The sequence below is a fragment of the Hermetia illucens genome, chromosome 7 (assembly GCF_905115235.1).
Source record: "Hermetia illucens chromosome 7, iHerIll2.2.curated.20191125, whole genome shotgun sequence".
In the NCBI taxonomy this organism is placed as follows: domain Eukaryota; kingdom Metazoa; phylum Arthropoda; class Insecta; order Diptera; family Stratiomyidae; genus Hermetia; species Hermetia illucens.
Genome location: NC_051855.1, coordinates 10,293,410 through 10,303,903, shown reverse-complemented (window position 1 = coordinate 10,303,903; position 10,494 = coordinate 10,293,410). Strand labels below are relative to the sequence as shown.

The 10,494-nt window shown below is 42.3% G+C and overlaps 1 protein-coding gene across 5 annotated transcripts in view; it reads left to right on the top strand.

The window, feature by feature from the left end:
- The first annotated feature begins 281 nt into the window (after window positions 1-281).
- The window catches only part of LOC119660883 (calcium-dependent secretion activator), an 81,282-nt gene continuing 71,069 nt past the window's right edge, over window positions 282-10,494 (top strand). For 2 of the 5 annotated variants that reach the window (XM_038069802.1, XM_038069798.1), the window contains exons 1-3: window positions 283-1,255; window positions 7,729-8,760; window positions 10,178-10,313. In XM_038069802.1, the coding sequence (XP_037925730.1) occupies window positions 8,324-8,760; window positions 10,178-10,313 (573 nt within the window). In that variant the 5' untranslated portion in view covers window positions 283-1,255; window positions 7,729-8,323. Of the gene's footprint in view, window positions 1,256-7,728; window positions 8,761-10,177; window positions 10,314-10,494 lie in introns of all 5 variants that reach the window. The other 3 variants (XM_038069801.1, XM_038069800.1, XM_038069799.1) reach the window with 3 other exon arrangements.

Here is a 10,494-nt window from a genome sequence, read left to right as displayed (position 1 = left end):
GGGCTCCTTATCATTTCGTGTTGAATTATTCAAATGATGAATACATAATTATTTGGAGGCCTCCAGTTACCATGCAGTCATGGTAGTAGCGAAAGTGGTTGCTCGGATTTGCGCCCACGAATGCCACACTCGCACTCTATACTCCCCCGAACTATTGAGTGTGCGGTTGTTAAGGAGCATATGGAGGAGGTTGGAAGCAAGGCCTCCTTTTGGAACGATTCCGACATACCGGACGTGCTCCAAGATAGTGCAATGCGGGACGCATGCGTCACACTTTTTGCACAGAGCTAGAGGGGTAGCTCCTTCAGTTCGTGCGTACCTCTCTCTGGGCATTTGAATAACCAATGCAAATTACAAGTATGAAGGGTAGTTTTGTTGTTTCCTGATTCCAAAAGGCATTTATTGAAGGGACACGTGTTAAATATGGTTAAGTTCTTAGTTGTCCTGGCTTCTAGTGGAAATCTCGCGTCGTGAGTTCGGAGTGTAGCTGCTCAAGGATGTCCATGTGCTGCAAGTGTTGCACAATTCAGGCTCAACGCGTGTAATGTGTCGAACGGGGGATGTATCGTGCGTCCAATGTGCCGTATATCGTGGCAGTGTCTAGCCTTGCCCATCATAGAGGCTTTCAGCCCCGCATACATATCTCGAGCTTAGGGGCTGCTTGAAATTTCCACAATCGATTTTTCCCAACTACGGAAACGCTATTGCAGTGGGATTCGCATCTGATCTGAAATCACCGTCGTCCTGAGAAGTTTGCAAAATTCAGTTTCAGTTTTTCTCTGTTTCCCGCGGAATCATGAAAGTGTGAATGTGATGTCCTTAAGGGATGAATCCTCAAACTCGGTCAGATTTTGAATTTTTGGAAAATCCTCTTGGACCAGACAAGTTTTAGAGGAAGTGGACCAGTCATCAGTGGGTAGTGGATTGCTGTCGTGATCAAGTCAGGAACGAGTCTGAATCTAGGAAAAGTTGGTGTTTTTCAGGTCCTGTTGTGTAAAGTGTTGTGTCGGAGACTTCCAGTGCTCCCCTCCGTTTTCCTGACGGACGTTCTCATGTGTTCGCCAATACCATTTTATCGTTTAAAGGAACTTACCCTTAACTATGCTAAGGGGACCGCAAGTTTAAGTAAATTGGTTTTCCCCGAATAGATTCGCAACAAAAGGAATAGCAAGAAATCATCCCTAGGAAGGGATCCGTTGAGTGAGTGGAAGTTGGTGCTGGTTGATGTGTGTCACACGATATTTTCGAGTTTTGCGTGAGTATTCCACATTCATATTAATGAAAATGTAAATCAGATTTATTCTGTAGGTTCCTAAAAATAGGTGGCATAGATGTGATTTTTATGAGGTGAGGTGTGGAAGAGGTGGTTGAATAATACTCCAAGAATTAAGCTGAGCTGAATATGCTTTCAGGCTAGAAAACCGCAATTAGCAGGACCAAAGGATGTTTTAGACTGGCCTTAGAGAGCCATATTATGCATAGGAATACATTTGTATATCAAAACACTAAATCATATATATATAGTTGCATGTAACAGTGTAAAGTGTACACTTTCATACACTACTTTGCACACTACATCGGACGTAACGAGTGACATGTGTCATTTGCAAGGATTACTTTTACGCTAGTGTGTGCAGTACGGGGTGAGCCAGCGTCTGATGAGTATGTCTTGTTATGTCATGTAATATGTTTATGTATGTATGTTATTGACGAGCGGTTGAAGGGCAGGCGCATCGCAATCTGCAGTGACAGTCACTCTGCACTGAGGGCATTGAGCAGTCCTTTGATCACCTCGAAAATCGTTCAGGAATGCAGAAACCGTTTGAACTCTATGTCCAGATTCAATACGGTGGAACTACTCTGGGTACCTGTGGTCACTGTGCCATAGAGGGAAATGAAATCTTGGATGCTTTAGTGAAAGAGGAAGAGGAGAGGAAGAATCTCCTCTATGCCGGGACCGGAGCCAGCAATTGGGGTATCAGTAGCATTGGCTAAATCTGTTTTCAAAAACTGGGGACAAGTTTCCCATAATGACAGGTGGCAGAGCCTAAGTGCTGCTCGACACACCAAACTTTTCCTGCCAGAACCGCAAAGTTTATCCTGTCGAAAAGCAGGAGGACTTGCAGGTGTATTGTGGGCATATTTTGACAGGCCATAATTCACTAGCTGGGCATATTTTCAGAATAGGAATTACCGAAGATGATACGTGTCCCTCCTGTAATGAGGAAGCGGAATCCACGGAGCATTTCCTATGTGAATGCCCCGCCTATGGACGCATCAGGCATCAGATCTTTGGTGTCGATGTTCTCTAATTGCGACGGGTAGCATCACATCCGCTAACGGAAATCCTGCGATACGTTACAATGAGTACAATGGGCCAACACGGCCTGAGTGCTCAGAAGCTGTAGCTTTTCCCCCACCATACACACACACACACAATATGTTTTTAGGCCAGGGTTACCAAAAATATTTCTGTGTCCTTTTTTGCTTTCTACACGAAGATGTTAAAATCTTAGAAAGAGACGTCCATTCCAATTACTTGCTAATTTAGTTTATGGACCGGAACCTACTGGAAATCCTCCGGTCTCCCTAGTCCCGACCGAACGGAATCGACTTTTTGGAATTACTTCGCAGCATGGGCTTCTCACAAAGCTCCCATCTCTCAAATCATTTCTCCCTCTTGACTCTTTCAGTACCCCGTTCTGATTCTTTAGAAATGCGAAAGCAACTGCAGCCAGTTCTCCTTCGACTTGAGCATATTTCAACTATATTTTCCCAGACAATTCAACAAACTCTCCAAAATTTGATTGACGGTTTCGTCCAGGGCAGAGGCAACTCATCAGACGCTGCCTCACCTCTGCCCTGGGAGCAGCGTGACCGAAAGTGCCAACAGGTGGAAAGACGCTCCCTTTTATCATCGCAAAAACACGACAAGGTTGCGAGTTATATTGGACTAGTCTAAGCTAGACTAAAGCTAGGTTGTTGTTTAGGATCTGCGGGATCCTAAGTCCCCATCCACTTGATGGTGGACCGGGCTAAATGAGGAGCAACTTACTCCCTCGTTTTTTTAGCTCATGAATCCCTAGTTTGGAGCGTAGCACCCCAAGCATTAAGAATCGAAAAATCAAAAATTTGACTGACGGTTTCGTCCAGGGCAGAGGCAACTCATCAGACGCTGCCTCACCTCTGCCCTGGGAGCAGCGTGACCGAAAGTGCCAACAGGCTAACTCTCCAATTTAAATCGGTGCAGATACCGCTTCCAGTAAACATCTCGCTGTATGAGGTATTGCTGATCTCCTCGCGTTTCACCGCCAGTGCTTACAGTTAAGAGGGAGCCTATGCGTTCACCCCTATACGTCCCATTTGCATTGATCATAATCCCGCTCATCCAGCTTTGCAGCAATACTATTGTATTCTATAGGAGGGATCTTATATTTTGATTTTGCAACCGACACTTGGAGTTGAGCCTAGGATGGATAACCCACTTGGCCCATTTCTCAATATAACCATTCATTCCATTAGTACTGCACCCTTTCTGGAATCATCCCAAGGAAGTTGTCGTCCTTTGCGGAACCAAAGTGGGTTTCTAGCGTACAATGCCGAATTATCTAACGTCTCCCTCGCCCAAGTCACGGTAGTGTAATTTCGACACGACGTAAAAATTACCGTCACGTCTAGATTTGTGAGAGGAGGAGGTCCTCAAAGCTATCTAGCAGCGCTTGAGAGCGATTTTTATTAACCTTATTTAGTCTTCCAGCGCATTTTGGTCCTATATACCAGACCCCTCTCTCCAACTCAAATTGCTCGATCGTTCATATAACTCCTTTTCCCTTGCGCAATGTGTATCGTAGATCTTCGATGCAATTTTCGATGGGGTTGTCCAGCATTGTCTGAACACTTTTGACCTACCATACTGGCTGGTATATGCTATTGCAAAGTGGCAGAGGTCAGCATTTCTTGAGAAATACCTTTTCTTTGACCTGTTTTTGTAGCAATAACTCGGCCTAGGTTGCAATTGATGTTAGTCGTATTGCCCAAGTCGAGGAAGGCCTGTGTACCTCCACATGGAACTGTGTCCTCAATCCCTAAGATCAAATTGTAAAAGCTTTCTTTTTTTTCTTTTGTGCGTACACGGAGGTGGAAAATCTTAGAAAGACACTACAGCGGGCGCGTGTGGGATTCACACCCACTAAAAACCACCCCCGGTCTCTCTAGCCTCAGCCCCGCGGGGCAACCATTGTGGTATTACTTCGCGGGGTAGGTTTGCTCTTAGGCACTCATCCTTCTCCTATTTGCAGCTTTCCTCCTTCTTTGTTCCTTCTGCAACTCCTCCTGCATTTGGATGATTGCGGAGCCAACCGCAAGCCACTTCTCCTCGGACTCCAGCACCTCAGTAACCAAGCTCTCCGAGGTCCCGCTCCTGCCCAGCACCTGGTTTAAGCTCCTTCACTCCATCGCAAATCGTGGGCAGTGAAACATCACATGCTCTGGATCCTCTGGTATGCCATCGCATCTGGGGCAGTTCGGAGAATCATCCAACCCAAAGCGGTGCAGATACTGCCTGTAGCAACCACCGTGTCCCGCGAGGAACTGGGTAATGTGGTAGTTGGTATCCCCATGGTTTCGCTCAAGCCATACTCTAATGTTGGGAATGAGTCTGTGCGTCCACCGACCTTTCGTAGACTCGTCCTATCTGCGTTGCCAGAGATCAAGCGACTTTGAGCTTGCCGCATTTCTACGCTGTGCATGCCCCTCCATATGTCTTGCATTGTACAGGACACTCATTTCTTTGGCCAGAATGTCAACCGGGATCATGCCTGCCACCACCAATACTGCCTCATCTGATGTGGTTCTAAAAGCACTGGAAACCCTCAAAGTCATCCGCCGGTAAACCGAGTTCACCTGTTTCCGTCTCTGAGAGTTTGCAAGCGCCTCTGCCCACACAGGCGACGAGTAGAGCAGGATGGAGCGCACCACTGCGGCTAGCACCAACCTCCGGCAATGTTTCGGCCCACCAATATTTGGCAACATTTTTGCAAGTGCCGTGGTGGCACTCTAGGTGTTCCCTAAAACTCAATTTGGTGTCAATTATTACCCCCAGGTATTTGATAGCCGGCTTTGATACGACCGTATGTCCACCGACCATCACTTTTACAGTGTTATTTTTCCTGCGTTTCGTTATTAAGACCGCTTCCGTTTTCGCGTCCGCCAAGGTCAGCCCGGCCTTTTCTAGCCAGGACTTTACCGCTCTCACTGTTTCTGTTGCGTAAATCTCCACATCTTCTGGGTGTTTTGCTGCAACAACCACAGCCAGGTCATCAGCAAAGCCGACAATCGTAGTCCCCTCTGGGACGGGAAGAGCAAGCACCCCATTATTCATGATATTCCACAACAGGGGACCAAGTACCGATCCCTGTGGTACCCCGGCTGTGACAATGTACTCTTTGGGGCCCTCATCCGTCCCGTACCAGAGAGTCCTCTCTGAGAGGTAGTTTTCCACCAAATTCGCTAAGTATCCGGAGACACCTATGTCAGCCAACGCCCGGGACGGGAAGGGACGCGCCTGATGGGAGATTTGGCAACTCCACACAGGAAATTGTAAAAGCTATAGTCGCATATTTTCTCTTGGTTTCTTCTTGGCATCTTGACCAATTACACACCAGTTAAATTGGATCACCAATTTCCTTTCGTTTTTGTTGTGGGGGGGAAAATCAGGGCAGAGGTAAATCGTCAGACGCTGCCTCACCTCTGCCCTGGGAGCAGCGTGACGGTAGCGGCTCGCAGATGTTGAGTGCTCCTTTATATAATTCGTAGAACACGACATACCTACGAATTATATTGAGCGCAAATCCGCCTTATTGACCAGAGCTTTGCCAGAGCTGAAAATATTCGTTTTGAGAATGATGGGGTCCTAAGTCCGCATCAACGTAATGCTGGACTGGACCAAATGGGGAGCAACTCTCTTTCTCTGGTCCACAGACCCCTCGCTGCTGATCACGCTGCTCATCGCTTGACTTTTTTGAAAAGTTTGGGTGCAAGCCCTAAGCGAGGGGTCCGTGCACCAGGAAAGAGGGAGTAAGTTGCTCCCCATTTGGTCCGGTCCAGCATTAAGTTGATGCGGACTTAGGACCCCATCATTCTCAAAACGAATATTGGTTTTTCTTATTCGCTAGTGTTGATATTTTTATTTTTGAAAATACCGATATTTCGAGAACCATTTGGTCCCTTCATCAGTGCTAACAAGTCAATAAGACTTACCACTTGTTCCCTTCATCACTGCTAACAAGTCAATAAGACTTGTGGAAAGAAGAAGAAAATAGCTAACGAAAGATGATACGGTAAGCGAACGTTGGTTCCACAGGCGACGTAAACCTTCAAATGAGTCACGTGGACATCCGGGACCATCGATTAACAACGACGAGCTGCATTTGCTAGTCGAATCCGACAAACGTCAATCTGTGAGAGACATTGTGAGGCGTACACTATTCGACAGTTTCCCGGCACTTGCAACAACTTGGAAAGGTGAAAACTCTCGACGAATGGGTTCCGCATGCCCTTACGGCGTAAAACATGGCGCTTCAAATGGAAATTTGCAGTTTTTTACTCTCTCGCAACAGAAGTGATCCCTCTTTGCACAGAATAGTGACATGTGATGAATACGACAATCGTCGCCGATCAGCACAATGGCTAGATTCTGATGAGCTACCGAAGCATATGCCGAAACCGAGCCTCCATCCGAAGAAGTTAATGGTGACTGTTTGGTGGTCTACAGCTGGAGGGATCCACTATTCTTTCTTGGCACCTGGAGAAACGATAAATGTACAGAAATACTGTGCCCAACTCGAGGAAATGCACCAAAAATTAAGTATTCAACGGCCGAGAGTGGTCAACAGAGATGGTGTGGTACTCCTTCACGACAATCCACGACCTCATGTATACAGAACAATGGACGAATTGCAGTATGAGACTCTGCCTTATCTACCATATTCTCCGGACCTTTCGCCAACCGACTTCCACTTTTTTAAACATTTAGATCATTTTTTGGCGGAAAAACAATTTAGGAATGAAGAGGCTGTCAAAATTGCCTTCGACGAGTTTGTCAACACCCGAAAATTGACGCCAAAAGAAGTCGATTTTTCGGACCCGACACACAGGATGACCCCCTTAAAGTGATTTTGAAAGTTCAACTCTATAAATTAAAGAAATGTTGCCTTCCCTCATGCTCAACCCACGTCACGCCATTGGTCTACGCCTTCCTTGCCTTTCAAGATTGTACAATCCTTTGTTGGTCCTGGGCATTATTTCCTGTTACAAGCGGTCCTGGCATTTTTTAGAGGGACCATTTTTTTGTCTTATTGTATCGAGTTACATTACTGAAGTAGAGAATATAAGGTCGAGAAGCCTACCATCCTATTTGTCGCCATCTATACGTAACTTGTTCGTCTTTTGACAATTTGACCACTCTGAGGTCATGAACATTTTCAACTTTGTTTGACTTCTTGGGTTTTTTGGCAGTGGACCTTCTTCGCTAACTTGCGGTCTAGAAGTTGCTTTACCGTAGTCTGACGCTGACTATTTAGGTGTTTTTTGTCTGACTGTTAAGGTTTCACCGGTTCAAAGGTTGAGGGGTTGTTGCTGAATATTTTGAGCTGTTTTTTCCATGTGCTTTGATTCCTAAACTATGTTCCCGCTTTTATAAAAAAATTGTAATTTGTGATTTCTTTTCAGGATGCGTCCAAATCGGGTTTTATGCTTTGCTACGAAGTGTGTGCGTTGATTACATAATCAGGGTCTAAGGGGTACCAACAATTTTCTGCTGAAGATCCGAAAAGCCTCGAATAACTATACACCAAAAGCAATTATAAAATAAACGATTTAAGCTTGAAGGGGTTCGAAAGGTCGATGTCCTTAGAAACTGAAAGATAGTTATTATAATGTAGACAAGTGTGTAGACTTTTTCTGTAGGCATTCAACCAACCCCTACTCTCATTACTAAGTTCTTCATATTATCGAAATGGGATAGGATGTGATGTGATGACAAGAAAAGGAGTCATGAGTATTCGTAGCTTCGGTTAATATAGCTACTCCGTATTAGCTTCCAGCAGGAGCCAAGCTTCTCCAAATGAATTATTACGCCACGTATAGCCTTATCTCACTAGGAACTAGCTAATAATTTATAAGGATGTCGATGTACATATTTACGGAAAGTATTATTGAGCCCAGATAATATATTGTAATGATCGTCAAAACAACACAATAATTAGTAAAACCGCGAAGAAAAATCGAACAACCGGAAAAGTAAATTCGTCAAAACTTTCCGAAAATGATAGATCCAAGCTCAAGCGAAGAGGAGACTGATGATGATCAGGGAGGTAGATCACATGAGGGCCATTCACATTCAGGCGATGGCGGTGGTGGTCAACAGAAGATATCTGCATCACCAATTATTAGGGGCCTTACGTCAGGTTCAGTTGTAAATACAATTTCCCATAAGAATAGTATAAGCACAATACCAAATCACCATGGCAACTTAGCACCCGATGTTTCGCCTCTACATGCACGTCATGCCCCAGCTGGGGGCGGAGCTGGAGGTAGGGGCGGTGGTGATAGTATCGGTAGTAGTGGTGGTGGAAATCAATTAGCTCCTTCAACACCTTCGTCGGGAGCACTCAGTGCTAAGGATCAGCATACCGCGTATTTGTCAACGGCGGAAAATGATACGTCCGGGAGCCTTGAACCAACAAGTAATGCTGTGCCTAGGTGAGTAAATTAATTTATTAAAATTGGTTAACCGGAAAATGAAATTTCCTTTCGAGGAGTTTTCCTGTACAGTCGTCCAAAGATCCCTGTAATTAGTGGCCTAAATTCCTGTTCCTAACTAGTATGGTGATTATTTTTTGTTCCTAGAAAATTGGAGAATAAATTTTAAATTAAATTCGAAGTAACTTTGAAACTTTAAATTCGAAAATTAAAACTCTAAATTAACATGTTTTTTTTTTTTAATTATTTTATTTATTTATTTATTTATTTATTTATGCATTTATTTATTAGTTTATTGATTGATTTTATTTTTTTTTCATTTTAAATTGTTGATTTATTTAATTAATTATTTAATTAGGTTTTCAACTTTAATTTATTAATTTATTTGGTTAATCGGTTATTGCTCATCGGTTAATATACAAATATTTCTAAATTTGAATTTACTAATTCTTTCTGCTTTAATTACTAATTTATTTAGTTAAGTTTCCAATTTAGATAAATTAGATTAAACATTATTTTATTAATTGAATTAATTTATTTATTTTATTTTATTAAACATTATTTTATTAAGAATTGAAAATTTGTTTTTAGAAATGGGAATTGGCTAATTTAGGCAATTGACTAGCTAATTAATGTTTTAATTCAAAAATCTTGGCGATTTAAATAGGGATTTTCTTTAATTACATAAATATATAATTTATTTTATTTATTTATTTTTTTTTGGGGCTTCAATGTGTTAATTCAGACTAATTTGTGAGTGAATTCGGATAAATTTCAAGGAAAATTAGAATTAAAAGCTTATTTACAACTTCCATTTTTTTTTAAGTTAATTTTGAAATTCTCTAATCAAAAGTTAAAATTGGTAGATTCAAATAAACATTAATTCATTATTTAATTATTTAATAAATTCCTCAAAATATTTAATTATTTAATAAATTCCCCAAAATATTTAATTATTTAATAAATTCCCCAAAATATATATAAATATTAATTTATTATTTAACTAAATTCTAAATTTTATTTTTCAAAATTAAAGTTCGAGAATTATAATAAAATTAGCATTTTGCACAATCCAAGGCTTATCATCTGAGATATTTAGTAGTCTTGATTAGAAAGAGATTTAAAAAATTAAAAACGTCGTTCTTTTTATAAAATGGAAAAGTCGGTCAAATTACCATTAGTTTACTGAACCAAGCCGCCAGTGGTCTTTTTTAAAAAAAAGATGTCCTTTCAATAGATTCCACGCACTTTAATCGGTGGCCTTAGATACCAATTTTTGATCCAACCGCTTTTTTAATTTTTGACTGCTTTAAGACTTCTTGGCTTGGTTTGGTTTACGCTGTCATTTCCATTAACGAGTTTACAGCAGTTTTGAAGTAACCTCTTCCGTTTCTTTTTTTCCCTCCACCGCGGACAGAACAACATCGCCATCGATCGGTATTCCTCAGGAAACTCTTAGTCAAAATATAGGACCAGCAAGAGCGAATTCGTTAACGAGGCCTCATTCACCTTCACCATCGTTAGGAAGTGATAAAAATGAAGTGGATTTACAAGTAAGTATGGAACGTTCGTCACTTTTAAGGTTTTTTTGATCAAAATAAAACTATGGGCGTTCCTTAGCGGATAGGGCAAGTGATACCTTCGCATGAATATGTAATAATAAGGGAAATGGATTGCATGAAAGCATACTGAAGCCTAGAATTAAGCAAAACCTCCATCTCAGTCGGACATCAT